This window comes from Peromyscus eremicus, chromosome 11 (genome assembly GCF_949786415.1).
Source record: "Peromyscus eremicus chromosome 11, PerEre_H2_v1, whole genome shotgun sequence".
Lineage (NCBI taxonomy): Eukaryota > Metazoa > Chordata > Mammalia > Rodentia > Cricetidae > Peromyscus > Peromyscus eremicus.
In genome coordinates, this window is record NC_081427.1 from 41,250,854 (window position 1) to 41,277,215 (window position 26,362).

General features: G+C 43.7%; 1 protein-coding gene across 1 annotated transcript; it reads right to left on the reverse strand.

Moving 5' to 3' along the window:
• Positions 1-958: 958 nt before the first annotated feature.
• On the reverse strand, positions 959-26,362 carry Mier3 (MIER family member 3). Its single transcript, XM_059276137.1, has 13 exons — positions 26,244-26,362; positions 24,710-24,734; positions 21,653-21,798; positions 14,456-14,590; positions 13,156-13,276; positions 12,235-12,320; positions 11,830-11,902; positions 9,532-9,683; positions 6,738-6,819; positions 4,489-4,583; positions 2,184-2,311; positions 1,959-2,101; positions 959-1,862 (listed from the first exon to the last, which is right to left on the reverse strand). The coding sequence occupies exons 1-13, from the start codon at positions 26,250-26,252 to the stop codon at positions 1,411-1,413; spliced, it is 1,647 nt and encodes a 548-aa protein (XP_059132120.1). The 5' UTR covers positions 26,253-26,362; the 3' UTR covers positions 959-1,410.

Sequence of the window (26,362 nt, forward strand, 5' to 3'; positions counted from 1 at the left end):
AACTAGTAATAAAATCAAAAATTTTAATTAAGACGGTGCAAAAAGTAATTGCTTTAACTGTACTATAAAAGCAAAGCTTATTATATCCTAATACTGTATTGTATAGTTTGATTCACCTTAAAACTTAAAGGAGCATATCTAATAAAGCAAAAATGGTCAAAGCTTATGACAATGGCTTCTTATTCACGTTTGGAATAAAAGTAAAATTGCATTTGAGATGCATGTGAACGTCTGTCACTTTTTAAAACTTAAAAGTGGTAACGTACCATTCTGTTTCAGACAGAAACTCACATTTTTTCTTGCCAACTATTCAAGCTAACCAAATAGCTTAAATATCCTTCAAGGTTCTGCATTATGCATACCATCTAGAAGTCTCTCTAAGCATTAACACTTTGAACTGCAGTGCTCCAAACTTAAGAGGTGTTCCAAACGTAAACCACCGAGTGGAACTTCCTGGGCTTCGTAGACTGTGCTTCTGCAAGTCAATGGCCTCAGAATACACTAAATTATCAGTGACCAGTATGATTTTTAATATTACAATCTTGACAATGGTGGACAAAACCCCATATGAACACCACATCTTCAAATGCCAAATTTGTAGTCAAATAAAGAAAAGAAAAAAAAAAAAAAGAAAGAAAGAAAAGAAAAAAAAAAGAGAAAGAGAAAATTACACAGAAGTCTCCCGGCAGTAAAATGACCAATTCTGTGTAAGGTAGCCCTCGTCTAGAATTTTGAAACAGGATCCAAGCAAGAGTCTTCATCCTTCGCACGCAGTTCCTCGTGCTGGCTTCCAGACAGATGGTCTTGCTGCTTTGTAAACTGAAGTGCTCTAGTTGAGTAACATGAGAGAAGTTTCCATTTTTAAAAAATCCTTGCATGTTTGTGCAGTTTAAAGAAACCTACCCCTGCTTTATCACCAAAGAAAATAAAACCAAAAAAATGCTACATTGAGCAGGGATTGGGGTTGGTACCTGTAAACATTATTATTCCACTGCATCCGTTACGGCAAAAGGAATTTACACAAAGAGGGGCCACAGAACAGTTCAGAACATCTGTGCTGGTTTTGACTGGTGGCCTCTGTCTACAGGTTTTAAACTGGGAGTGAGGGCAAGGAACAGAAGAGGAGGAGGAAGTGGAGGTATGAAGGGATGAGGGAGAGAAGCAGAGCTTAAAGCTGCACCACAGAGTTCAATCCTAGTTCCCAACTCTGCTGATCATAGTTCATTTCCACATTTCTGGATTGAAAAATGAAAATACTCTTGATAAATCAAGATATAGTTCTATACATACTGACATCACTGATGTCATAGTGAAAAGGTTCAAACTTCCAGTGAAAGACTAGGCAAACCTGATAGCTCCCCTCAAGTTTACTGGGGCCACACACCCACTGTCTCGGGGCTCCTCATTACGTCACTCCGAATGAAGGGCGGCGTGCTGATGCAGAGTGTGGGCACTGATGAATCCATTGGTCTCATTGGCAGACAAACTGCCAAAGTCAGCCACAGAGACAGCCATTTTGGCACTGGTGATGTGATGTGTATGATTTTCAAAGTCTACACCCAAATTATTTACAGAAACCTCATTCATAAAGGATTCAGGGACAGCAATGCCCATTTTCAATCTCTTTGCTGGTCTTTCCGATTCTTCGCTGCACATAGGGTTTAGATCTGAGTGATAAAATCCAGTCTCAAATAAATTAAAACAATCACTTTCACCATTGCTGGGCAGGGTGAGTAACTCTTCCGTTACAACAGGCACATGATTGACTTGTCCACGGGGTGTGTTTCCCAGTGGAGGAAAGCTATCATCCAGACAGTTCACATCTGTGGGGTTGCAGACAGTTGCTACACTGTTGGTCAAAGCTAAAAAGAAATGGAAAGTGGTTTCAGTGATCGATCACTTGAGGGGCAGCACAGAGAAGGGGCTGTAGCAGGCTGCACACAACCATCTCCCTTTACCTGTCAAGTCACTGGCAGTGAAGGAGCTGAGAATGTTCAGCTGCTGATCAGGAATGGGCTCAGGCCGGTTAGAAGTTAAGGCTGAAGAATTTACTGTACCTCCTAGAGACTCTGTTTCATCTACGAGACGATCCATATAGTCCCTGAAACATACACCAGTAATTGTGACTATGCATCAGAGTTAAAAACAGCAATCACTACTCAAGTCAGGCCCACTATACTTACGTAACTCCAGGGTGATGGTTATAGCGTTTCTTTCCAAATTTTGTCTGTTGAGCAAAGTAATCGTAGCGTTCTGATTTCTTCCACATGTAGTAGAAGGCCACACATTCAGCAACGGTTCTCGATCTCACCTAGTGAAGAAAAGCAGACATTATAAACTGATGCTCCCATTTTTAACAAGACTCCCCAACAAAAAAGCTTCAATCCATAGGTCTTTTCTATCACAATTATTATTAGAATTATAAAATTCTAAATATGTCTATCAGTGACATATCTTTACATGTAATAAGGAGACAGATTTCAAAAGCACAGGTTGCTCAAAAATCAAACAAAATATACACCCACAGACTACTGTATGTGTTTACTGAAAATCCTCAAACAACTGTCATTGAACTCTCACTTCGACCGACCACTGTTGAGTTAGACCAACCTCCAAGGATGGGTCCATGAATGCTTTCCTTGGGACCTACTAGTTCCCCAAATGATGGGCAGGGAAACTAGGGAGAAAAACACCGCCTCCCCAGGTTAGTTAAAGGCCCCATAAAAAAGAGGTTAGGAGGCCCTGACAAAGGAGCCACCACCCTCCAGCATCTGGAGATGGTTTCCGATCATTCACTACTAACCAAAGGCAGGGCTTTTCTGCTCCACTGGCTCTTCGTTCCAACAGGCTTAACAACTTTTAAAAGTCAAATAGTTGGCTCCATACCCAAACCTCAGTCCTTCAAATCATCACTTAACTGCCACAAGTGAGTGTCTGGCTATACAGACAAACCTCTTTATCTTTATTCAATAAACACTCTCTTCCCTGATTGATCAGTGCCCCCAATAAAGACATCTCAGAGTCTCTATCCTGATTCCAGAGGGAGCTGTAATCTAAAGTCACTAATAGAGGGCCAGTCTGGCCCATATAGTGAATGCCAGGCCAGCCAGGGGTACATAGTGAACCCCCGTCTCAAAAGAGAGAGAAGGAAAATTAGTATGATAGTGGGGTGTTCAGGTAGAGAAGGCAAACACATTATTAAAAGAGCATAGAGCTATAAGCACAGATATACAACCAACTGATCTTTGACTAAGGAGTAAAGCAGTTCAATGGGGGAAGGAAGGATAGTCTTTTATACAAATGGCACTAGAACAAACAAAAACCAAACAAATGCATCTAGACACAGACCTTGTATCTTAAGTCTGTAATAGTTCTGAGTCACACAAATATTGAGCTAAAGGGTATAGACTTCCCACATACTTACTGCTGCTCCAAACATGCACAGCTTCCCACTGTCAGTGTCCCAGGCTAGAATGGGACACTTGCTGAATGTGATATGCCTTGATTGATATGTCTATCCTTGCTACCCAGCATCCAGAGTTTCCATCAGGACTCATGCATGACTCCTTTATAGTATCACACTGGGCAGGCTCACTGCCTTAGGTCCTCTGTACCCACGTACCCCTCCTTCCTGCCTAACCTCTCCAATCTACGAGCAGCTCTGACCTTTCCAGTGTCCAACTGTTGAATTCTTAGAATGCACGTAGCCTTTTCGGATTACTTTTTCATTTAGTATTAAATATTTAAACTATTCCCTGTGTCTTTTGTTATTTGCTAACTATTTTTTTGTGCTAAGTGATAACCTGTTGTCTAGACTGTCACTAGTTTATGGATTTATCTCTAAGGAGATACTGATTCCCAGTCTGGCGATATAATGAAAGCTAATTAAATCTACTCTGAACATTTGTATGCATGTTTCTCCTTGAACATGAAGTTTTCAACCCATTTAGATAAATACAAGGAGTAGGACTGTTAACTCACTTAGCAAATGTTCAGATTATCAGAGACTTGCAGTTATCCACAGCAGCTGTCCCATTCTGCAGCCACACTAGCAACCAATGGGACTTGCTGCTGCTGTACTTCCCTGCCTGCACTGGACAGATTCGTAGTCGCTTTTAGTAATAATCAATCACTCTCTCTGAATCAGTCTCTCTCTCCTCCCTCACCTTCTCCTTGTTTTTTAGAAACTGCAGTTCTCAACCATCAATCAAAATATATGAGGAGACCGCAAACATCAGAACAGCTTGGAAGAAAGTGAGAGTCAAGGAGACACATGGAAGGCTTCCTGAAAAATATACTGAATCCCTGTTGTGTGAATTGAATTTGGTAACTGTGGCATCTGTAAGCACATTCCAATCATGTTTAGAATAATATTAGAAATACTATTAGCAGGGAACATTAACAAATTGCTCACTTTTCCCTAACTAAACAACTTGAATCATTGCTCATATCCATTGTAACTAGTAAGAAATTTCTCTATTAATTTACCTTATTTTTCTGTATAAGATGAAAATCTTTTCCATAAAGCATGAGTGCATGTTCAAAACTTCGGCATTCTTCTTCTGTCCACGCGGTCATTCCTTCTAAAAAGAAAAGGGAAGAACTCAATCAGCCTCCAAACTCTTCCATGTGCATCACTGATTTATCTTCACTCTGCGTTCCCTGGGAAAGGCCAGAAACTCAACTCTTCTCTCCCCGACACATTCTGAATCTAGAGTATTTCAGATAACATTACCCAACTATACACACTAGTCATTTAGAATATAAAAATACTGGGCTAGAGAGAGAACTCAGCAGTTAAGAGTGTACTGTTCTTCTAGGGGAACCAAGTTTGATTCCTAGCATCTACATCAAGCAGCTCACCATATCCTCCAGGGGATCTGATGCCCTCTTCTGGCCTCTGTGGGTACCTCCACTCAAAGGCATATACCACACACAGACACATATATCTACATAATTAAAATAGTAAAAATACATCTTAAAAAAAAAACAAAGCAACTGGGTGGTGGTGGCGCATGCCTTTAATCCCAGCACTCGGGAGGCAGAGGCAGGCGGATTTTTGGGTGTTTGAGGCCAGCGTGGCCTACAAAGCAAGTACCAGGAAAGGCGCAAAGCTACACAGAGAAACCCTGTCTCGGAAAAAAAGAAAAAGAAAGAGAAACAAACAAAAAAACAAAGCAACAACAAAAACCCCACTTTTTGTTCTCTGCACTGTGGGACAAGGATTTAATGGTGTTTTAAACTATTTTTAAACACTGTGTGTGCACATGTGCATGAAGACTCATATGGAAGCCAGAGGCCAATCATGAATGTCTCTTCAGGACCTATCTACCCTGTTTTATTGAGACATGGCCTCTCCCTAACCTGGGGTTTAATGATTAGGCAAGGCTTGCTGCCAGCAAGACCCAAGGACCAACCTATGTTTGCCTCCCAGCACCAGGACTACAAGCACACACCATCACAGCTTTCCACGTGGACTCTGGGGATCCAACTCTAGCTCTTTACCAACTGAGCTGCTGCCCCAGCCCCAACAAACACGTTTTTAAGTGGAGTAAAAATGACTATCATCTTTCTGGAGTAAAATGAAAAAACTATTTTGGTTTAACATAAAAAATAAGTTCTTTAATTCAAGAATAATCCATATATATTTATTTCAAGTCAGTATGTGAATGCTGGGGAAATATAAAGAGAATTAATCCATGCTTTCCAAATCCCATTAAAATTTCCAGCAGATGCTAATGCTGGCAGATTGGAACTCTAGTTAGGGCAGGAAGGCCTTCACAAGGTTATAGTTGAGGCTTGGGATTATTCATTATTCTCCTTTATTTCTGAATTGACTCACTCACTGATACTGTGGACCAGATCCTCAAAGCCATTAATAGGAGTAGACAAAAAAAGTGAAAAATATTTTGAACTAAGGCAAAAAACTGGTGTTTAAAGACTGAGAGTTTTGACAGCTTAAAATAATCCTTTCAAAGATGCATCTTCCACAAGAAGTATTGCAATATACTCTCTCAACCTACAAATTTCAATATACATTTCCAGCCTGCACATTTCCCATGCCATGTATAAAACATCACTAAGTATTATTTTCACTCTACATACACTTAATAGCAGCCGCAGTAGATGTAGTCCACTTAGATACAGATGAAGACATGCAAGGAGCAGCCATGTTCCTTAACACTCATAAACAGACTGGAAATGCTATACAAAATCACCACACGATCACTATAACTATGTTTCCTTCAGAAAACCCCATGGACTATACTGTCCATCTTTTTTCTTTTTCTCATTTATCTGTGTTTGTGTATCCATGTGTAGGGAGGTCAGAGGACAATTTGCGTGAGTTAGTTCTCTCTTTCTACATGTGGGTCCTAGGAACTGAACTCAGGTCATCAGGCTTGGCAGCAAGCGCCTTTACCTGCTGAGCTATCTCGCCAGCCCTCTTTTCGCCCCTTAATCTAAATCTCCATTTTATTTTCTGACTTAAACAAAAACCAAAATATTCCCAATATTTTAAAATGAACCATAAATTCATTCTTTTTAATTACTTTGCTATATTGTCACTTGTAGGGTCTACTTTGTTCTGTAACTATTTCTACAATTTCAATTTGAAAATGAGCACAGATTTCACAACAATGTCACAGGACTGCTCTACCCTTCACAATACATCACCTATCCTGATCCTTACATGGACAGCCCTTGCCATCTCTCTTTTTAATCCCCGTGTTTCTCACCTTGACATGACTTTCCATTACAGCAGTATCTTTCAATTGCTTCCTTTATGTTGTGGTTACACTTGAGAAGTTCATATAATGCCTAAGAGAACAAGAGGGAAAGAAAAAAAATTCAACACACACTGCAACAGTTCATATCTAAGAGCATTTTAAGGAATAGGTATCTATCTTATAGGAGTCTTGACAAACATTCTAAAATGCTTTCAAATGTCATTGACAAGCTGGGCACGGTGGCACATGTCTTTAATGCCAGCACTTGGGAGACAGAGAAGGCAGATCTTAGTGAGTTTGAGGCCAGCCTGCTCTACAGAGTGAGTTCCAAGACAGCCAGGGCTTTGTAGGGATCCTGCCTCAAACAAACAAACAAACAAACAAGTCATGACATATGAGCATGCTTGCCTAGGCATTTAGTCTATATAACCATTCTGCAAACTGACTCTAGTATCTCATGCGCTTGTTCATTCATGTTTATGTGAGTGTCTATGTATTACATGTGGTGGATGCAGAAACACAAACCATCCGTGCACCCGTACGGACCAGAGGCTGATTTCAGGTTACCTTCTTGGATTACGCTCCACATTATTTTTTGAGACTGGGTCTCTCACTGAGCCTGGAGCTTACTCATTGGCCAGACTGGCTGTCCAGCAAGCCCCAAAGGGTTTGACTCCATCTCTCAGTGCTGGGATTACAAGTGTGCTTTACCATGTTCATCTTTCTTTTTTTTTTTTATGTAGGTACTGAGGATTCAAACTCTGGTCCTGATGGTGTACGCACTGAGCCATCTACCCAGAGCAATGTGTTCATTCTCACCCAGAAGTCATCCATTATCATCATTCTTGACTTTTAAATTTTCTGGGTCTTCTCACTCAGGAAGATTTTATTTTATTTTTTTAAGGTTTACTGAAACAGGGTGTGATAGAGCCCAGAATGGTCTTGAGTTTATTTAGCTGAAGCTAGCCCTAAACTGATTCTCTTGCCTCAACTTCCCAAGTGCTGAGATTACAGGCACTCACTGCCTGGGCAAATTCCCCCATTTTAGGTCATTTTGCTAGCTGGGAAAACTGGAGCTGCGCCTGCCCCTCGCTGCTCTCTCCTCCCTCTTGGGAGCTGCAAAGGAAGAGTGGCGGCAGGCCTCTGAGAGAGGCACTGACTCCTGGGGACTCGGCTTCGTAACAGGAGCTGCCTTCTCCATAACTGTGCCCGGTATCGTTTATGTCAATCAGTCTCCGCTGTGAAATGTTTGGGATTGTTACCGTAATAAACGGCAGCAGAAAGAATTCAACTGCAAGTTCAGTAACAAGCACCTTCCAAAGTAAACCTCAGGACAGATGAGGCTCCCAGCATGAGAAAAGTGCTGAATATATCAACATTAAACAATCACTCAGAATGTAGTCAGGGATTATAAATACCTGTCCTTATACACACAGGTAAGTACAATCCTCGCCTCTCATCAAGGGAACTTCTCTTTGCAACAGAAGGAGACCATTACAGAAAACCACAACCAATCAAAATGCAGAGTCGTGGTGCCCAGCACCAACTGCACGCCTGAAACTCAACTCCTGCACCCAGGGCTCAGGGATTATAACGGAAGAGGGGCAGACTTTAAGAACCAGAGAACAGAGTTTGTTGTGAGACTATGTTTCCTAGAAATGTCAGAAGCTATACCCTTGAAGTCTCACCAAGGCTGCCTAAACATGAGCTGAATAAGGCTGACATCAAGAGACAGGCTAATACAGAAGGGGGAAGAAAGCCCAAGGGGCCTCAACCCTCCACCAAGAACTACGGGCAACTACGGAGTGCTGAGAGTGGGAAACAGTCCTCCCCAGGGAAGAGGAGCAACTAAGGAGTGCTGAGAGTGGGAGACAGTCCTCCCCAGGGAGGAGGAGCAACTACGGAGTGCTGAGAGTGGGAGAACAGTCCTCCCCAGGGAGGAGGAACAACTACGGAGTGCTGAGAGTGGGAGAACAGTCCTCCCCAGGGAGGAGGAACAACTACGGAGTGCTGAGAGTGGGAGAACAGTCCTCCCCAGGGAGGAGGAGCAACTACGGAGTGCTGAGAGTGGGAGACAGTCCTCCCCAGGGAAGAGGAGCAACTACGGAGTGCGGAGAGTGGGAGACAGTCCTCCCCAGGGAAGAGGAGCACACCAGTGGATTATCCAATCCCAAATGGTCAGCCCTGAAAACATACAGACAAGTAGTACTACACAGACTAAGCAGTTTCTACTTATGATATAGGGGGGAGAGAGAGAGAGAGAGAGAGAGAGAGAGAGAGAGAGAGAGAGAGCGAGAGAGAGAGAGAGAGAGAGAGAGAGCGCGCGCGCGCGCACACGTGATAAGAAAAAAAGTCTATGAATTTGAAAACCCACGCAGGGGTGGGAGGGGGGATGAAGGGAAGGAGGAATGGTACATGGAAGGGTCTGAAGGAAAGGGAAGGAGAAATTGACATATTACATTAAATATCAAAAAAAATTTTAACTTAAATGATCATTCAACAGATGTTATAAAAGGACCTGACTAATTAGCATCAATTTCTAATGAAAGAGAGGCAATACTAGTTATAAACAGATCAACACTGTCCTGCAATAATAAAGATAGCAAGTGTTAAACCAAGTGCTAACATTATTCTTGCTAAGCTCCTGTCTCAAAAAATAATGCAGAAAGCAATCGAGGACGACACCACTGTCCACCGCCAGCCTCCATTCACACCCCTCACTGCCCCAATTCACATTTACACTACTCAGACACCTGGAGTTACAAAGTGGTCTGGAATCCCAATACAAGGGGAGGAAACGTACCTGTTCATTGTCCCTGGTGTGCGTGCCTGAAGAAATTCTGTCGATGACTTTTTCATTTCCAGTTCTTAACGATGTCTCAACAAGGTACTCCTTGACTTTGCTCTCCAAAACCACATCAGGACGCCACAGTAACTGGTCTTCATTTTCATATGCTGAGAAAGACAATCCCATCAACACATCACAAATAGTGAACACGTGAAGAAATGTGCAGACTGTGCCTCCCTTCCTTGACAGAGCTCGCTGGCTGGGACAGGTAACTAAGCATCGGTGTGACTGCTGAGCAAGTACAGCCTTTCACTGGCATAGAAGAAAACACAACTGTCTACCGTGACTCTCTGGGCCCAATGGTCAGAGAATAAAGCCATTTTGGAAGCTGGATTTACTGATGGTTAGAGGGTTCTCTATATCTAGTAAAGTATGACTGTAAAACCCCATATTGGTATCTCATTGTCCTGTAATGAAGCTGTAAAAGATAAACCAAAACCCTGTCAAACTCTCTACAATCTCTTTAGAATTTTCTCTTGAATTCCACAAATGACCTTATGAGCTTGCTAGAGGTTAAAATTACAAATAAATAAAACAAAAATAAAAAGCCAAACTATCAAATACTAACTTGGTGCCCAAGAAAGGCCTATTTTTTCCTTTACAGAGTGCTTTAATCAAAGGTGCATTTTATTTACAGGAGGTGGCAGATCAATCAAGCCCCCCAGAGGCTTTAGAAAGAAGAGTAAACGCAACAACAACAGTTTGCACAGTCTCTTAAAATGACCCAGACACTAATGCGTCTGTACTGTCACCACCACAGGTTTGTGTTTTACGAACGCGCTCTGGCACCTTACTCAAAGCTGCGCTTCACACGGGAGTACCACTGATGACCCAAGTATTCACCCCAGTGTCTGAAGTGTAATCCACGCTGTGAGCATGTAACACCTTACATACAACTAACAAAAAACCATTTATTGGTAGCAGGACCCAAATGCTCTCAACTATGTAAGATCAGCACTCTCCTTCCCAGTTAGCAGGAAAGTCAGAATGAAGGTGCCATGCAGCATCAAGACCGACATCTCCACAGTAAGAGGTTACCCAGGATCACTACATAGCACAGGCTGCCCTCAAATATGTGAGCCCCAAGTGCTGGGATGACAGGTATGCCACCACACCCGGTCAAGGCTCAGGTGTCTTTTTCCGAGAGATTTCTAGAACCAGTTTCTTTAACTGAAATGTTTGGGCTAATTGTTGGGAACATGCAGAAGGCACACACCTTTTCTCCTGAATTTGCAGGCTAGAAAGACTAATACCTCTGCTGTGTTTGGCCAGCAGACCTAAGGCTATGTCAGGCCTGGACTGTGTGTGGCATGGAATGAGGGAAGGACACGATGCACTGAAGACCCTCAGCTCTTCCTGCTTCCTCTTCCATCAGTTAGAAAGCAGTTTAGTAAAAGGGTGCTGCTAGTGGCTGCCAGCTTACGGCCAGGGTCACCAGTCTTAGTCCTTGGGCTTTTAAATGGAGAGTAATGTAACATGGAGGAAAGAGAAAAGCTGAGTCTGAATGGCTTCCCAGAGACGAAGCTACTCATGTGGGCAAAGACCCAGTGCCCAGGGAAACAGTCCAGATCTACAGGCTTCTCGACATCCACTAGGAAGGCGCACCTGCATTTATAATCCCAGTACCCTCTGCTCCCCACACTCTCAGGACCAAATACAGCTGGAATCTACTGGAATCTACTACAAGGGAGAGGAGGCACACATGAGTGGTGGACAGCAAGGGAGGGCATCAGGGTACATTCAACTTCCTGCTCTTCGGTGGCAGGACAAAAGAATTCCTCCTGGTTTCTTCTTCCTTCCAGAATTTTCTCTCCACAGATCATGTTTGTAACATCCTCACGACTTCAGATGATGGGCCTGCCAACTCTTGTGAAGCCCTGGACCAAGGGGCTACTTCTAAAGAGACAAGGCTGTCTCCACAGGCGGCACACACAGGCTGGGAAGCACTGTGGGCTGGGGTGGGGCTCCATGTTACTTCCTTTTGTCTTTTTGAAACAGGGACTTACCGTTGTGGCCCCCGGCTCAGGGTGCCCCGGAAGTCATGATCTTCCTGCACCGGCTCCCAAGTGCTAAGATCCTAAGCAGGCCCCACCAGGCCCAGCTTCATGGTCACTGCTGATACAGTCTTCCCAAGACAGGCCTAACTATCTGGACTCTGGAAGGCGCTCTGATGATCCATCTGTCTTTGCACACATAACTAAGTTGCTATACAATCCGACTACTAAACAGAGGGGGAGGGTAGTCTGACCTTACCTTTCTCCTCACCACTGTACTCGCCAAGATAAGGGGGGATTTCTGCCTGATATTGTAAACCGATCATTATTTCCTACAGGAAAGGGAGAAGTAAAAGCAGCATTATTATAAAAAGCACTAAAAAACAATCCCAAATCATTAATCTGTTCTTACAAATCCAAATAAACCTTACCACATAACAATAAAATTAACAAATTGCTTTAGAAAGTTTTTTAAGATTTTAATTGATTTTTAAATATGGGGGGGGTGGTCGTATGTGCACACGAGTGTAGGTACAAGGCCAGAACTCCAGGCCTCTGGGAGAGAACATGCTCCTAACTACTAAGCCATCACACCAGCCCTCACAAGTGTTTTAAAGACATTAGTCCAAATGTTCTCCTAGAATATAACAGTAACTCCACCTACCTTTCTCAAGTCCTCAGGTGAGTTACCACTGTCCGTTTCAACATCCTCAATCTCTGACTCCTTATCTCCATCACAGGTAGTATTTGCTTAAAGAAAAAAAAATGCACAAAGTTTTGGAAGCACCTAAGAGACTGCCATTCATACACTATAAAAACGCATAGAATAAGCAAGAGTCGCTAATTACCATTCCGCCCGCACTGTTTTCACAGCTGGCATCTGTCACAATGACAGAAACCCTGAGAACACGAAGACTTGCAAGTGTATCCTATCGTTATTAATCCAGTGCATGGTCGAAAAGACCAGAACTAAGAGGAAGCCAGTGCCATCGCCTGAGCACGGGGGTTTGTTCGCCCGGGACTAACCCAGGACTGCACACAGACGGCTGAGTCCATCAAAGCTGTCCCCACACACACCATGCATGTGTACTCATGTGTACCCAGACATATCAACTACCCCAAGAGCAGCCTTCAGGATAAACGGGACTGCAATTAAGCACTTTTTCAGTCTAAAGCCCTTTAGTATTACTAATAAACGTTAAACACCAAGAACTAAAAGGGAAAAAATAATGAATCACTAAAAACAAAAATACTTTTTGACCACTGGTAAGTTTTCAAAACAGCTAAGCAGGGCCTTCTAATAAGCCCCCCAAAAATACAATCTATAACATTTTTGGCTGAACTAAGTAAAGTGGGTTACCACAGCAACAGATGAGCTCTGGGAAAGAAAACAGGCAGCTTATAAAACTAGGTGAGTGAGTGGATTTTAACAGCATATGGCTTCACTCCATCCCAATAATAAAGGCTAGAATCCTATCCCAATTATTGACGACATTTTATTTACGCTGGGTACTGAACACAGTATGATGCCCTGAAGCTCGTGGCATCATTGCTAACACAGTGGGGGCGGGGAGGGCACTCTTACATCTCAAAGGCCGAGGAAAGAAATCCGAAGTTTCATGAGAAGTCACGGACGGTGTCAGATCATCTGCAGAAGACTGGGTTTCCTCATCATCACCCGACAACAGGTCTTTCGCTATTTCTTCCTGGAAGAAGAGGGAAGGAATGCAAGTCGGGTAGAGCGGCCTCTCATCAGTTAGGAGAGATGCCTTTTGGATTTTATAACACACAATCATAAAGAACTATTTCATGTCTTCTTAGTTCTGAAAAGTCTGAAATTCTGTAACTTACTTTATGTGCATAAATACTAATAACATTTAATAGTTAGCTATATACATAATATACTATTTTAAATTTTTAATGACTTATCAAATAAGAATAACAAATGCAATTGTACACTTAAACTACTTGCCTACTTTGTGGGCATGTGAAGAATTTATTGGAAGGTGCAGACCAATTTTCAGTGGATTTATAACAATCTGTTGTAGCACAGCAGTGTGTGTGTATACAGTACCAGGTTAGGAGGTGGAGCAGGAATTTCATGAGCTCAGGAGTTCAGGGCAAGTCTGAGCAATACAGTCAACTCAAAAAACAATAAAACAACAACAAAATATGACTTCTAAGTGGCTAAAAATTATATTCATTTTTTCCAACCAATTTTTAAAAATTTAGAAATATCTCCAAACTCTACTCTTCCAATGATTTAAAAACTAACCGGTAACATTGTTGAAAACGAAGCACATGATGAAGTGCACTGGTGGTATACAGCAGGCACTCAATACTGAATGCTACAAGAGTGTATCAAAATAACTCACAGGAAGAGGTTCCGTGAGACGCAGATTCCTCTTCCAGCCTGAAGCCTGACAGGCAAAGAAAACCTCCCACGTAGAGCCACAGCTGCATGTTTCTCCTCAGCAAGGAGTGGGCACCCCACAGCAGCTTGAGGGAGACAGGTCACTATGGCCTTAGCTGCTGTGACCACTGTCACTCCCAGGACCCAGAAACAGAACTCTATGCCTAAGCCAACCTAGTCTGAACGCTTCTGGGAGACTTGTTAACTAATGTTTTCATGTGTTTACAGATCAAAAGTAGTTAAGGCAAAATCCATTAGATACAACGTATAAACAGAAAAATATTGGAGAAGAGTGGAAAAACTACTACAATTCAGAAAGTATTAAGATCAAAGCCAAACAATGTTTAAACCAGTCACCAAAATAACAGTAAGCTTATATTTCAGAATTAGAAAATGCTTTAAGCAAAAGACACTCTAGTGAAGCAGGCGATGACAGCAATCCTGAAACTTTCTTCTTAAGGCCTGTACTCACTTTGTCTAGAGTCATGTCTGGTAGTTCATCTGCAAGTTCACTTGGGGGGCTGTTGGCACTGGAATTTGTAACCGTCGGAATTGTAGATTCATAGCCGTAGAATGCCAGTAGGTCTTCTAAAGGCATATTTCCTTCCTAGGTGAGCAGGGTACAGACAGACTCAGCAACGCCATAATCTGAACTGTGGCTAAACTCAATGCTCTTAAGTTTATACAGCACAGAATCAACCACAGCCAAGCTTTAGGTTTTCATTGTGTATTGCAGTCGGAAAATACTAAACCTAGTGCTTAATTAGTGTATTAACAAAAGCAGATAGTTCCAATAAATCAATCGAATGGTCAACAGACAACTTCACATCATTTTTGGCTTGTTTCTCAGTGAATTAACCATTCACCACTTGGATTCCTCTTCATGTTAACTGAAGACTCCAAAGACTCCTTGGCTGAACCAGGACCAGCTATATTTACCTAATGATGTCCAACCACAACTATCCTTCTGATGCTCTTAGTTTTCAGTGCGAAGCCCAGAATCCCGAGTCCCACTGACAACACTGCACTGATGAACTGCATGCTTTGGCTGCAGTACTGCACCCCATGCCCTGCTTCACACTGACCCCCGAACTCATCATGCACTCTTGAGCAGACTTGCTTTAACTAATACAATGCGCAGAACTACTTATAGCTACCATTCACAAACAACTTCAAAATAAACTTGATAACTTACGAATTATAAGAGGTTTACCTGCATCAATAAGAGATTTCTTCCTAAAGCTTGCTTACTGGTTTAGTTTTCAGGACTTCAAGATAAACAACTCTGTCATACAGTACACTGTATGAAGATGTTGATGTGGAGCGTGTAAATAGTGTCCACGGGGAGCACAGAGGGAATCACGCACCAATAATGCCTACAGAGATGCTAGGTGTCCACCACAGCCCACAGGTAATGTAGGCTGAAGGTCCCTGAACTCTGGCTTTACCTCCATAGATGTGAAACTTAGATATACCACTGAGCCTGACCGCACAGAGCTCAGACTAAGTCATGTAACACAAGCTAACTCATAAATGTGAAGTCAGCCCTGTGGTGGTATTGTGTTCCCTGAAATACTATGCACACTAATAAACTTATCTGGGGTCAGAGAATGGAACAGCCACAATATTAAACGGAGAAGGATAGGCAGTGGTAGCACATGCCTTTAATCCTAACATTCCAGAGGCAGAAATCCCTCTGGGTCTCTGAGTTCAAAGCCACATTGAAAAAGCCAGACATGGTGACACATGCCTTTAATCTCAAGAAGTGAGCCTTTAATCCCAGGGAGTGATGGCAGAAAACAGAAAGATATATAAGGCATGAAGACCAGAAACTAGAAGCTTTTGGCTGGTTAAGCTTTCAGGCTTTCCAGCAGCACAGTTCAGCTGAGATTCATTCTAGATGAGGACTCAGAGGCATCTAGTCTGAGGAAACAGGATCAGCTGAGGAAGTGGCGAGGTGAGGTAGCTGTGGCTTGTTCTGCTTCTCTGATCTTCCAGCATTCACCCCAATAACTGGCCTCAGGTTTGATTTTATTAATAAGACCTTCGAAGGTTCCTGCTACACAGCCCAAATTGAGATGAATGGTCCCAAGGAGAAACCAGCATGGATTAGTTTTGGCACAACCTAAAGAACCCTGGAAAGGTAACTAGCACCCCACTCGGTCTCTCCAGAGCATTCCTTTGGCTCACCTCACTCACTGGAGGTGAGTGGCTGCAGCCTCTGCAACCACCTGTCAGCAGCATCATAGCTCTAAGACCTCACAGGTGACAGCCCTCGGTACTGGGACACCTGCTGCTGTTCCTCATTCCCTGACGGTCTACCATATCACTAACGACTTCTAGGTACTCTGCTGAGGGTTACTAGACCAGGATATAGAAAATTACAGAAAAATCTTTCTCTGAAGGAATTCAGTGTTACTGAAAGACTGGCTAACTGCCATACAACACAGTGGCTGTGGTGCCTAGCTCGGAAACTGAGGCTGAAGCAGTGTACCCAGAGATGGGACCTGACCCCAGGAAACAGTATGGAGGAGGGATGTCCAGAGGACAGACAGAGGCTGCATCTCGGGGTGTGATCCACCAGGAGTGACAGCGACTGTGTGTCAGGTCACTGTACTCGCTGCTGGTATGGCACACAGGCTTTGCCTTTTCCCAGCCTGGTCTTAGATTAGCAGAGCCAACAATATAGACAGAGCTGCCAACTATGATGAGCGCAAATAAAAGGACCCAACCCACAGACAAAGAGTGAGGCTGTGTCCATTTTCACTGGCAGCAGAGAAGACACAAAACCATCTCTGGCCGAGTCTCTAAGCATGGGACAGAGTCGTCCAGTGGCAAGCATTCCATCCAAAGGAAAAGACGTACCTGAAAGCTGGTTTCTCACTAAGTTGCGTGGCCCGAGCTCAGTGGGATGAATGAAAAGGGACTCGAAAGGAGAATGGCAAGAGCAGCAGTGACGGATCAAAAGGGCTTCATGACGAGGAAAGGAACCTGACTGTATTCCAAAGGAATGGGAAGCCACTGGAGAATAATGGAACAGGAGAGCGAGCTCGATGGCTCCGTACACAACGTCACCTGCAGCCAAGCCTGACTATCTGAGTTCAACCTGAGACCCACATGACCGATGGAGAGAACAGACTCCTACAAACTCTCCTCTGACTGCACCGCATACACACACTCACAGAGAGAGAGAGAGAGAGAGAGAGAGAGAGAGAGAGAGAGAGAGAGAGAAGAGAGAAACATAAAACATGGTTTTTAAAGGAGGACTATGACATCATTTCTTCTTAAAATACTGGAAAGTTGCACGCAGAAAGCTGTGCGTTTGGAGAGACATGGAAACCACTTACAGCCCCTCGTGCTGGCTTTGAGTAGTGATAAAGTCTGAAGAGAAGAGACGAGACATATGCCGCCGTGGAATCAAGCAGGTTATTAAGTGTGGGGGTGCAGGGAGGAGGACGACTCCCAGATCTCTCCTTGAGCAAGACGGCGGCTCCCTTCAGAGTGACAGGAAAGATCAAAAGGGAAAAAGCCTTGCGTTTTGTTTCTTTAAGGAATTCTATTCAAGAATTTCACAGAGGACACAAGTTAAGTTTGAGAGAACTACAAGGCATCCAAGAAGAAAAGTCAAGTTGGCCAGGAGCCTGGAGTGCAGAGAATCCGGCTGGGCTAAAGATATAAATCTGGCATTCATTAGCATCTAGATGATATTTAAAGCCATGGGAGCTGATGAGCTCACCTACAAAAGGGCAGAGAGAAAAGAGAGGGGTCTGTGCCTTAGTCCAAGAACTTGAGAGACAGGAGCTTACAAGCAACAGGGTACAGCTACAAATCTTAAAATGGGGTTTTTATTTTAAAAATAGTGTTCCAGACCAAGGAGAATGGGAACCTGAACTAAGGAAAAGAATTATTTATGCCGGGCGGTGGTGGCGAATGCCTTTAATCCCAGCACTCGAGAGGCAGAGCCAGGCGGATCTCTGTGAGTTCGAGGCCAGCCTGGGCTACCAAGTGAGTTCCAGGAAAGGCACAAAGCTACACAGAGAAACCCTGTCTCGAAAAACAAAAAAACAAACAAACAAAAAAAAGAATTATTTATGTACCATGTAAGAGGAAAGTTTGGTTTTTAAAGTTATTTGATAGCAGAATTGAAAGAGATCTCTGAGTCTAAAGAGTGCAAGACCTCTGGCCCGAGAAGTCAGCTAACTTTCACACCATTATGACGCAGAGTCGCCAAACCAAGGCAGGGTTTAGGATAACTATGATGAGATTAAGCAAAAGTGGAGTGTACTTGAGTGAGATGCCAAGAAACGGCAAAGTGAGTGAAAAGACACGGGCTGAACCCAAGAGAAAGAAGAGCCTGTGGCTAAGAGAGATGGAGGTGCGTGAGTGGGGTAGACCCAGGAAAGCAGGAGCCTGGGAGTGAGTGAGGAAGCAATGCTGAGAGACCAAGGTGTTCACTGTGGTCAAACAGCAAAGAGAAATCAACTGAGAAAAAGAATTCTGACGGGCAAGAATTCTTCCCATTCGGCAACCAGGAATCATTGGTGACTCCATCTCATGGAAGAGGCCAAGCCAAGGGCTGACTGGGAGAGGAGATGCACAACGATGTCTATGCTGTGACACTTGACTAAAAAGGAGAGTGACCAAGAGCAATACACGGTCACGAGATAATTTCTTCCAAATGTGAGAAACCTGTGAGTAGAGTTGTACCACGACATATTTTTTAAAAGAAGACAACCAAGCATGGCGGTGCACACCTACAGTGCCAGCACTTGAGACTGACCCCAGACGTGAAGGCAGCCTGGCCTCTACAGGAGACCCTATCTCAAACACCTCTTAGTAGAATAAACTGAGGGCAAAAGGGATGGCTATACGGATTAGTGTGAGATAAGGCATATGCTTCCAGGATGGGCCAGGGTGAAAAGAACAGAAAAATCAGAGGTAGGGAGGAGGCAAGAGGTTCTTGGTTCTTCATAAATAAAGATGCAAATGTTGCAGGATGATCATAGAGACCTGATTACTAAGTTCAAGAGATGGCACAGCCTTTCTGGTGGGGCTGATGCAAAAGACAAATTACCTGTGTGAGAGCTTTGGATTCAATACCGCTTAAAGGGAATCCAGCTTCTGAAGCATTTCTCGAATGAACTTTCCATTAGAACCTAGTAATGAAGTGTTGCTATGCATTCCCCGAAAAGCTGAATTACTGAATCTCGAGGTCTCTGAGGACCTGCGATGGCTAGACCAGCTTACAAGTTTGATCCAAACATGCTAACGACAGGTTTTCTCCCCTTTTCTTGGGTTTCTTTAATTTTAAGAGCACAGGTTAAGTTTACAGGCATATTTGTACTGAACTGCTCTAAATGGTTAGTCTGTATTAGGACAGTAGAATAGACACTTGAGAGTCACAGGGCATGCTGACTGCTGCTCATTACCTTGGGTTTATAACCACCTAACCCCTTACATCTCCAGTTCCCTATCTGTAAAAAAACAAAAGACCATTCATTTAATCTGATGATCATGTTAGAATTAGGATGCACCCACTACCACGTTTACTTTGCTATTTCTTCATCAACGGGACATGTTACAGTCAAGAACAGGGAACCAACAGCTGGCACCCATCTGACAGGCCGGGGGCATTGCTGGGCAGGTGAACTAAAACTCTGTAATGCAGATCCAGCTCAGTACCCAATACAACATCCTGGAGACCTTGCCAAACAATACATAGAGAATCTTTAAATGGTTTTTTAAAAAAATCACACAAAGTCTAGTGGAAAATATGATTTTTTTTAAATTTTCTTATTTATTTAAACTTCTGAATTTTTAGAAAATTTTAAACATTAAGGGAGAATCTACATGTTAACAAAATCAGGAATGATAATAACCTTTTAAAGGAGCTAAATCCAAATTTAGAACTACTAAATTAAAATCCTGGAAAGCAGTTAGATGGAAAATCAAACTTTATGAAGCTGTGATAAAGCCTTCCTTTGCTATAACTAAACTACTAAACTCCAGCCACACGGTCTCCACTTACAAGAGCCACTGAAGGAAAACTGATTTGTACCACTTTCTTTCTTCCATGTCACATGACCAAACTGTGTAAGCACTAAAATGCACTCATAGTCAACAATCTAATTACTGTAAAAATGAAACTTATGCATAATTTTTGAAAATGAACATTAATACCGTATCCCTAAAACTGTCAAAATATACCAATGCCTAAACTGTGGTTTCAATAAGAAAGATCAATACAGTATCTTAAATTGTATAAAAATATAAAATTTCATCTACAAGCTTAAGGAGCTTTATTCTTTATCTTTATATGTTTCTTTTATTCTTTTCATGTTTCATTAAATAGCAATAACGAACAGAGATAGTTGCGCTTCCCTGCAGAAAGACCCACCAATCAGAGGAAAAGTAGGAACTCAGAGCGTCTCTCATCCACTACACAATGAAAGAAAAATCAGCCTTCTGAATGGAGACACAGCTCGAGTCTTCAAAAAATTTAAGATCATTATATTCTGCCAAGAAGCAGAACCGTCTAAATAGAGACACTGATACACTTTAAAGACTACAAAAGCATACATTTTCTAAATGTACAGAGATGGGTATCAAAAAAAAAAAAGATGTAATTACCAGCACGTATTAAAAAAGAAAAAGCACAGAAAGAAGGACTTCATATTTTTAAGTCAGTAAGTCTTTCTTATTGTTGATTTGTTCTTGTTCTTTTTTTTCTTTTTTAGTTCAGGCTGGCCTTGAATTCATGACCCTCCCGCCTCTACCTCCTAAATTCTAGTACAGACAGGCATGAGCCACCACTTGTGTCTTGGATGTACTTTTTAAATTAATAAACCCAATTATAATCACACTGGATTAATTAACCATGTGAATGAAAATGCTTCGAAAACCTCAGGTTTCCTGGAACAGGCTTGGAAGTCTCGGGCCTGAAGGCTGTCTCCCTGTATGTTAACAGAAAGGAATGACTAGGGTGCACAGCCCTGCCTCACAAAGACAGCGAAGAAGCCACATGTTTGCACAAGAGGGATGGAAACCCGGGCGATTGATATTATTCTCTACTATTCCTCAAGGCTTTTGTTACTGTGAGCCTATGAGAAACTTTCAAATGATGTTAATTTACAGACAGTATAATCCTACAGCCTTCCAAGGTGACCTATGGAAGGAAGCCTTTCGCTGCAGCCCTAGTAAGTGAAGGCTTAAATACCATCCATTTGAATTCATACTGAAGTTGTGAGCTACACTCAATCCAGCCAAGTTTTTAAAAGATGACTGGAGGGTAAAGACGGAATATTAGCAATTTCCATTTGAAAGTCCAGTAAAACTTGTTCAGTGTCTAGCAGTACCCTACCAATTATAAGTTATTTGAAGGAAAAGATTTTTCCCTCTTCTACTACAGAACTAAGTTTAACTTAAGTTTGACCCTCATTGTTCTGAGATAAGCTGAAAATCAGGCTAATGGATAAATAACGAAATGAAAATGTTCTGACTATGCTACTCTCAAAATAATGAGGAAATCAGTAATATTTCATTGTTAGGTTGAAAAGGAAAATGATGCATCCAATATTTTTATTTCAGAAAGATTCTGAAAGAATTTACAGTAAGACTTCAAAGTCTTTACCAAAGTTTGTGTTCTCTAACGCTAAAGTAAACTCATTACCTTTTCCAAGTCTTCAATTTCAGAACTGAAGTTTTTACCCTCATCCATCATTTCCTCTTCTTCAAGAGTTCTTTCGTCGTCATAGTCATGGACCAACATCTCAGCAGTGGGGTCAAAATCATGATCCTCAGAAGACAGAGACCCAACTGGAATAAAACACACTGCATCACTTCACACATCCACAAGGTTATTTACAAAAGAAAGTAAGAATGCCTGTTGTTCTTCCAGTTGCTTTTGATATTTATACGTGGATTTTATTAAATGAATTTATTATACACTTTATGGGCTGTAAAGTAAGACTGTGTGGTCTTGAAAAGGTATCTAAACCAGCAGAAGAACAAGGCAGAGTATTTACAAACACTTTTACAGGCATCCAGACCTTGAAAAAGAAACCTTAGAATAGTAACAAAATTATTTCAATGGCATGATCTGAAGAGAAAATTGGTCAAACTTTTTATTGGTCAAATTCATTTGCTTAATACAGCAAGGGCTGGGCGTGGGGCAAAGTGGAAGAATGGCCGCATCCAATACTGGGGGCCCTGGGTTCAATCCCCAGTGTGGCCAAAGCACAAAATCAAAGCCAACCAACAAAATGGCAAACTGGCTGAAGAATTAAGTTCCGGGAATGGGAGGGAGACTCCCCAAGAATCAGCCAGCAAACTGAAGCTAACATTTCAAATAGACCATATATTTTACATTAGTTCTAACCCTTAACAAAGACACAAAACTCAACAGAAAATATGAAACAAATGCAACTTTCTATGAAGCAGCTATATAACAATTTAGTTTTTTTAAAGCACAGAACCATTTTATTCACATATTAAGAGTATTTCAAACTCCCCAGAATTAATCAGACAGACATCAAAATGCAAGCCCATGCTTTGGATTCCTAAAAAATGTTTAGGACTATGTGAAGGTAACACAGAAAATCCTATCTGAAGGTTTCGGAAGACATCCCACTGCAAGCTGCTACTGTCAATACAAACTTGTCTATAACACTGTATTATTTTTTAATAAAAAATCAACAGGTCACAATAAATAAATGAAATTTCCTGTTCCAAAAGAAACAAGATTTATGAAAAGCAGTATTTTCTCCATTTGTTCTGCTCTAATATTGAAAACAACTAGACCAGTGAAGTTCAGAGCATGGAAAGAAAGTAACACTGAAATCTGGGGGTATGGTCAGAGATGGATCGAAGAATATTAAACACAGCTTGCTCTATTTTTAAGCAAGCTATTACTATTTTAAAATTCCAAATATTTAAGGGCCATGTGAGATCATTACCAAAACAGTGAACTAGGCCAAAATGTTTTCATGATAGAGAGGCTCCAACTACAATTCCATGTTCCTGAGTTCAGAGACTTCTAATCATCAGCCTCCCCCCATATACACAAATAATACAAATTTCCATGAGACTTTATTTGCCAGAAGGTTTTTGTTATTTCTTTAAAGCTAAAAACAAAATATATATATATATATATATATATATATATATATATATATATATATGCTCATTTTCGTTGAAGCAGATATGGCGTAACAAAGAGAAAGATGAATATTTACTAACTAGCTCAAGCCAGAACACCCATCATTACAAATTTTCTTTCCCGAGAAACATCTGTGGTATGCCAAAGTGTCAGTGATGAAACAAAACGCTCTGAAGGTCCACTCCTGGCTTTGTCTTTGACTTGGGACCCAAGGCAAGCCATTCAAAATCTCTGGGTCTAGCTTGAGGTTTTCATCTGTGAAATACACAGGGCTAACAGAATCTCTTCCAGCTCTAAAATTCTCTCCAAATATTGGCTAATTCATTAAAAAACATGGTGTAAGTGTCTGCTTAGCTATCAAAGCCACACTGCCTTTGAATTTTTACTTAAATTGCAACTTCTTATAACAAAAACTGCTTGTCTCAAAATTAGGAAAAATTGTAAAAACACTTCTTGTACAGATACAGACAACAATTTTGAAAACAATCACTAACTCCTTTCATCCTGTGTTGATCAATTTTACTGCCTTAAAAGATAACCAAGAAAGTCTGTGAAAGTTACCTAAATACAAAAACTAAGTCTGCAAGCCAAGCGGCTTGTTCCCTCCGAAGCAGCATGGAAAGAAAGCCTTGGGGGAGCTGGGGATGATGGAAGTCCCTATCCAGAAAAGAAGAAAGAGCTAACACTCCGTTCCTAACTGAGAGACTCTGCAAAATCATTCCAATCACCTCCTTGTAAAATAAAGGCATAGATTCTTCCAGAGGCACTTTTCTGGAGCCTACCAGATGAGACATGGGAGCTAGAAAGAGGATGAGAAACTAAAACATCTCAGCAGCTGGGGAAAGATGCCACAACCTCCCTTCCTATGTAAGTCCACCTCTGCAGATTCTGGGGGCTCCTCCTTTTATCTGATTCCTGTAGTGGCTTCTGACCTCTGTACTAGATACGTTAAGATTTTCCGGGCTCAAAATAACCACATTAAACACTTTCCTGTGCAAAACTTGGAAAATGTGTGTTGCTTTTCTTCTTTTATTATTAAGGGAGCTTTATCTAACTCAATTTTCAATTTAAATACGTTATAGCCATTTCTCGAAGGACAAAGTAAAGGAAAATGTTAAAAAGTTAGTTAAAGTAAGTAATCTAAGTTGCCCCAAGTTCTGACAAATTAAAAGGACAATTTCTTTTAAATAAATAAATAAATGATAAAACCGAAACTGTTAAAATTTGAGGAAAGTGGTTTTGGGATTCACTATTTCCAGCCTGGAGGAAAAAAGTTATGTGAGAATAATAGACACATTACTTTAAAAGAAAAAAGTCTGTCTGCTGCTTTGTAATAAGGCTTTTGGGGTATTTTTTTCCCAACCTGTACAGAGAATAACAGTATAACTATTTCTTCCTCTAACGACGTAATTGCCAAATGTTCATGGGAGCTCTTTAAGATCCAAATGATGAAAAACTCGCAGGATGCATTTCTGTGTGAGCTAGATCCTTTTGGCAACAGACCTTTGAGCCCCCATTTCCCTCAGGGGACACCCCCTTCCCCGGGAAGAGGTAAGAAATTGAACAAACCTGGGCTCGAACTTCCAAAAGAAGCCTGGAAGAGAGAGAGAGAGAGAGAGAAAAGAAAACTGTGAGGTTGAATCGCACAGCAAGGCAAGGAGGCAGGCAGCACAGGCAACAGGGCGCAGAGGGGGCGGAGCCGAGCGCTCCCGGGCAGCTGCCAAAAAGTGCAAGACATAGCTTCGCTCCAATCGCTCCCGGCCCCTTTCGGGCCCCCTCTTGGCTGCCTCGCCTTCCTCCCCAAAGTCCCCAGTGTACAAACTCGCAGACACGGGACGACGACGAAGGCTGGAGTTGAAACAGGCAACTCCAAGCCACCGTTTGGGGCTCCGGCAAGTTACAAAGCCGAGAAGCCGAAGCCAGGGCAGAAGCTGGTCGGTTCGCAGCATCAGTCCTTCATCCCGGGCATCTCGGGAGTCGTCCGTCCCCCCACCTCACCCCCACCACCACCACCACCACCACCCCCACCACCAACACAGCTCACCCTGCTCTCCGCGGGCCCCAGGGCAAGTCCTCGATACGCAACCCATTTTCCCCCAGAAGGGTCTCACCCTTCTGAGACCCAGCCTGCCCTTTGGGGCGCCGCGGGAGCCCCAACTCCAGGGTTTGTTTGTCCACTGCCCCAAGCGTAGGCCCTGCTAGACTCGGACGCTGGTCCCCAGCCCTAAGCGGGAGCCCCCCCACCTTACCGGGGGCCAGAGTCACCGCCCCTGGGTCTGGGATGAGCCGGTTCCTCCCCGGGTGAGCGGTCCATCTCCGGCCCGCCCGGTCGGCTCCGGCTGTGCTCGCTCCTGCCCAGCCCCGGGGGCTCCCATCACTCCGCCCCCTCCCCCAGCTCCCCGTCCCGGGGGAGAGAGCCCGGTGGCTCGGCTCGCCCGGCCATCCCCGTCCGGCCCGTGGGGGGAAAAGGGGCTCTCGGGCCGCTCGGCCGGCGAGGGCGTCGAGGTGTGGGTCGGTCCCTGCGCCCGGGGACGCCGCACACCCCCCCACCCCACCCCACTAGGTTTCGGGGCAGGGAGTCCCGCTCCGTTCCCGCTGGCCTCGGAGCCCCGGCCCGGAGGGGCGGCGGGGCGGCAGGAGAGCCGAGGGCCGGGCCGGCTCACTCCGGCGGGGCAGTGGCGCAGCCCGCTCTCCGCGCTGCAATCCCGTCGCCGACCGAGGATCGGCCGCTCTCCACCCACCCTGACCCCGGGAGAAGGCGCCGAGCGAGCGAACGGCGGCCCGCGTCAGCCGCCCCGGCCCCAGCCCGGAGCCTCCCCCGGCCCGAGGCTCGCCGCCGCCGCCCGGCCGCCGCCGCCCGGCCCGGCTTGGGGTCGGAGCCGCCGCGGCCTAGTCCCGAAGGGAGACCGCTCCCGCGCCCGCTCCCGCCCCCCCCGGCAGCCCCGCCGCGCCTCGCCGCCGCCCCCGCGCCCCCGCCGCCGCCGCGCCGCCTTCCGAGGACCCGCGGGAGGAGCCCGGGGTCTCAGGCCGGCTGCGGGGGTTTCGGGGGGACCGCCCGGCTCCCGCTCCGGCACGGCCGCCGCTGCCCGGTTTCTCCGCTCACCTCCGCCATATTGGTACCTTTAGGGCGAACGAGCAGCGCCGAGCCCAGTCCCCGGATGGGGCGCCTGAGCCAATCGCAGCCGCCGCCGCCGCTGCCGCCGCCGCCGCCGCGGCCCGCCA

Excerpts from the sequence above, each read along its gene's own strand:
- Mier3 (XM_059276137.1), bottom strand. Across the intron at positions 21,799-24,709 it reads TTTTGGAAGTTCGAGCCCAG|TTGGGTCTCTGTCTTCTGAG; the intron begins GTTTGTTCAATT and ends GTTTTATTCCAG. Across the intron at positions 13,277-14,455 it reads CAGACATGACTCTAGACAAA|GAAGAAATAGCGAAAGACCT; the intron begins GTGAGTACAGGC and ends CTCTTCTTCCAG.